The sequence below is a fragment of the Lethenteron reissneri genome, chromosome 60, assembly GCF_015708825.2.
Source record: "Lethenteron reissneri isolate LAM-NWPU_2019-01 chromosome 60, ASM1570882v1, whole genome shotgun sequence".
Taxonomy (NCBI): Eukaryota; Metazoa; Chordata; class Hyperoartia; order Petromyzontiformes; family Petromyzontidae; genus Lethenteron; species Lethenteron reissneri.
The window spans coordinates 7,428,464-7,433,463 of NC_083838.1; the positions used below are offsets into that span (position 1 = coordinate 7,428,464).

Here is a 5,000-nt window from a genome sequence, read left to right on the forward strand (position 1 = left end):
GGACGCTACTGGGCAGTTGGAGGCAGTCGCCCTCCAACAACAACGGAGGGCGGAGGAGCGACGCTCACAACAACGAGCGGAGCGCCGGGTGGCTAAAGCACAGCAAGTCGGCACAGTAGGGGGCACAGGTGGTGCATCAGCCAGTCATCTCGGTCATCTCGGTCAGTCGACCCGTGGCACCTGGGTCTGCCCCGTGACCTCCTGCCAGCGGGCTTTCGACACTTCACGTGGCCTCAAGGTGCACTTGGCCTGGCACAAGCATCGTGGTGACGTCACCACCACTTAGTGGCGAATGGCGGTTGTTGTTGTTGTTGTTGTATGTATGTGTGTGTATGTACGTGTGTGTGTGTATGTATGTGTGTGTGTATGTGCGTGTATGTATGTGTGTGTGTATGTGTGTGTATGTATGTGTGTGTGTATGTGTGTGTGCGTGTGTGTGTGTGTATGTGTGTGTACGTGTGTGTACGTGTGTGTGCGTGCGTGCGTGTGTGTGCGTGTGTGCGTGTGTGTGTATGTGTGTATGTGTGTGTGACGTGTGTGTTTGTGTATGTGTGTGTGTGCGTGTATGTGTGTGTGTGTACATGTGTGTATGTGTGTGTGAGTGACGTGTGTGTGTACATGTGTGTGTGTGTACATGTGTGTGTGTGTGCTCGCTAACAGCACTTGCCCCTACAGTCTGTTCAGGCTATACGGGGGATCTTTGTCTTTGTTGTGTGTACATGTATGTGTGTGTGTGTATGTGTGTGTATGTATGTGTATGTGTGTGTATGTGTATACATGTACACGTGTATGTGTGAGTGACGTACGCTCGTCTCTCCGCCCTTGCAGGTCACGACGTCGTCCAGCAGCTTGAGGCTGCGCTGCACGAGCTGCTCAAAGAGGCCGGGCTGCACACACACACACAGTGACACACGCACATACACACATATACACATGTACATACATACACACATACACATACACACATATACATAGTGACACACACATACACACACACACAGTGACACACACGTACATGTACACACACATACACACACACACAGTGACACATACATACACATACACACACATACACATGTACACACACACACATACACACACAGTGACACACACATACACACACATACACATACACATGTACACACATACACACACACACATACAGTGACACACACACACACAGTGACACACACACACACACATATATACACACATACAGTGACACACACACATGTACACACATACACATAGTGACACACAGTTACACACACACATACACACATACACACATGTACACACGTACACACATACACACATACACACATGTACACACACACATACACATACAGTGACACACACATACACACACACATACACATACACACAGTGACACACACATACACACAGTGACACACACATACACACAGTGACACACACATACACACAGTGACACACACACACAGTGACACACACACACACAGTGACACACACACACAGTGACACACACGCACGCACAGTGACACACACACACAGTGACACACACACACACACAGTGACACACACATACACATATACACAGTGACACACACATACACGTACACACGCACACACACATACATACACACAGTGACACACACATACACACATGTACACACACATGTACACACACACACACACACAGTGACACACACGCACACACAGTGACACACACACACACACAGTGACACACACATACACACAGTGACACACACATACACACAGTGACACACACATACACACAGTGACACACACATACACATATACACAGTGACACACACATACACGTACACACGCACACACACATACATACACACAGTGACACACACACATATACACAGTGACACACACATACACACAGTGACACACACATACACACAGTGACACACACATACAAAAGACAAAGATCCCCCGTATAGCCTGAACAGACTGTAGGGGCAAGTGCTGTTAGCGAGCACCTATGAAGGCCGGAACGGTACACAAGGGGGTGGGTGGCCAGCACCACGCCCGACCGCCTTTGTCTCCCTAGTGGCGATGTTTACACACCGCACCAGGTACTCATTTAAGGCTGAGTCGACCTAGGGGAGGCCCAGGACCGGTTCAGATAATCGTCACTGGTGTTAGCCGTGAGCGGGAATCGAACCCGGGTCGCCAGGTTCATAGCGCAGCGCGCTAACCGCTACACTACCGCTCCCCACACACACATACATACACACACACAGTGACACACACACACATACAGTGACACACACACACACAGTGACACACACACACGTACACCCATACACACACACACATACACACACACATACACACAGTGACACACACACACATACACACATACACACATACATACACACACACATACGCACATACACACACATGTACACACACATGTACACACACATGTACACACAGTGACACACATACACATACACACATACACACATACACAGTGACACACACATACGCATATACACAGTGACACACACACAGTGACACACACATACACACACACATACACACACAACAACAACAACAACCGCCATTCGCCACTAAGTGGCGGTGACGTCACCACGATGCTTGTGCCAGGCCAAGTGCACCTTGAGGCCACGTGAAGTGTCGAAAGCCCGCTGGCAGGAGGTCACGGGGCAGACCCAGGTGCCACTGGTCGACTGACCGAGATGACCGAGATGACTGGCTGATGCACCACCTGTGCCCCCTACTGTGCCAACTTGCTGTGCTTTAGCCACCCGGCGCTCCGCTCGTTGTTGTGAGCGTCGCTCCTCCGCCCTCCGTTGTTGTTGGAGGGCGACTGCCTCCAACTGCCCAGTAGCGTCCTTCACGAGCCTCCTCCACTGAGGCCGATCTTGACACCGCTGGTACCAGTCATCGGCAAGTCCACTCAGCTCCACGTCCTCCTGTACCACATCACTCCATCTCTTCTCCAGCCCGTGCCGCGCCCGTCTAGCCCCCTCGATCCGGCCGAACAAAAGCTGTTTAGGCATGCGGTGGCTGGGCATGCGGGCTACATGACCCAGCCAACGCAGCCTTGCCTGCCGGAGGAGCTCACTGATGGGACTTTGCCCAGATCTTTCAAGGATTTGTGAGCTCCTCACACAATCCAGCCTGGTTAAACCCAGGATGGATCGTAGGCAGGCCAGCCTAAATGTTTCCAACCGGCGAAGATGCTCCACCAGGGGGGTCCACGTCTCGCAAGCGTAGAGAAGGGAGGGAATGACCGTGGCCGAGAAGACCTGAAGCTTCGTGCGGAGCGACAGACCAGGTAGCTTCCACACAGCGTTACGCAACCGATGAAAAGATATTGCCGCTCGACTGATTCGGAGTGAGACCTCTGCTGATAGACTGGAGCCGGTCATAAGCATACTGCCCAGGTATGGGAAACTCTCCACTCTCTCCACAACTGCCCCATCACCAATTGGGAGTTGTGGGGGTGGAGTGTCCGATGGTACAAAATACCCAGGCAGGTGCTTGGTTTTGGTGGGGCTGATGGTAAGGCCCCACCTCTTAGTGGCACGCTCCAGTCTCAGCAACAGCGCCTCCAACTCCTCTTCTGAATGAGCAGCTATTACCAAATCATCGGCATACATAACGTGGTTGACCAATAGGGAGCCATCCCTTGATCGCACCCGGGCGTCGATCAGCCTCCCATTATATCTGTACCAAACGGAAATTCCCCCGGTACAGCTATTGAAGGCTTCACGAACTACGCGGTCAAAATAGATGTTAAATAATGTGGGAGCCAGAGGACATCCCTGTCGCACCCCAAGGTGTACAGGGAAAGGCTCCGACTCCCGGCCACGTAGTTTTACCCGGGCCCGCTCACCATCATGAAGGTCCTTAATGATCGTGAGCAGAGGGTCAGGGACTCCGAAAGCACGAAGAACAACCCAGAGTCCAGTCCTACTGATGGTATCATAGGCCTTGACCAGGTCAATAAAGCAGAGATGTAGGTCTTTTTGGAATTCCCTACACCTCTGCTGTAGCAGACGGACAGAAAATATGGCATCTGTGCAGGACCGCCCTTTCCTGAAACCGCATTGGGGCTCCGCAAGCCCCTCCTCAGCGTGCCTAGCAAGGCGATGTTGAATAATCCTTGCCAGGACCTTACCCGGCACACTGAGGAGTGAGATGCCCCTGTAGTTGTTACAGTCTGTGCGGTCCCCCTTCTTAAAGAGGGGGACCACCAGGGCATCCTTCCAGTCCTGCGGAACCCGTCCAGTGGTCCAGACTGTTGTTATGATGTCATATAGGGCAGTCTGTGCACAAACGCCACCCTCCCTCAGCATTTCGCTTGGGAGATCATCTCTGCCCGGTGCCTTCCCTGGTCTCAGACTCCGGATCGCCCTCAGTACTTCCTCAACAGATGGCATCTCAGCCAGCCACTCACAGGGGGTGACTAATTCTTCCAATAGTTGAGGCACCGCAGCCTCAGCAGGGTCATCCCCACTTTGCCCCACGATGTTTTCCAGGCTGAGGGATTTCCCCTCCCCCAAGACCTCACAGAAATGCTCAGCAAATCTGCAAACCTGTTCCTGGGGGTCAGAGATTGGATCGCCGTTCTTTCCCCTAATGACGGTGATAGGTGTGGCGCTGCAAGTTACTTTTTTGATGGAATTAAAGATTCCATCTCCTCAGCCAGCCTTAACACCTGCTCTGGTGTTCAGAGACACACACAGTACACAGATTATCAGAAGTTAGAGAGTTCAAATCCTGGTTGGAGAAGTTGACTCAGCCCATCACACCTCCGGGGTCATTAAAATAGGCACCGCTTCGTGAGAAAGTCATAGAAACGCGAGATTCCCACCACTGTTAATGGTATCGGAGCACCAATGGCTCAACGCTCATTTGATTGGTGGCATTGCGGTTAGCGCGCTGCACTACGAACCCGGCGGCCCGAGTTCGATTCACACTCACGGCCACCCACACCAGTGGCGCTTGTC

The 5,000-nt window shown here is 52.1% G+C and overlaps 1 protein-coding gene across 1 annotated transcript in view; it reads right to left on the bottom strand.

The window, feature by feature from the left end:
• LOC133357863 (exocyst complex component 2-like) overlaps nt 1-5,000 on the bottom strand; it is a 163,209-nt gene that overhangs the window by 23,014 nt on the left and 135,195 nt on the right. The window contains exon 16 of the mRNA XM_061576006.1: nt 807-887. Coding sequence (XP_061431990.1) covers nt 807-887 — 81 coding nt within the window. The remainder of the gene's footprint in view (nt 1-806; nt 888-5,000) is intronic.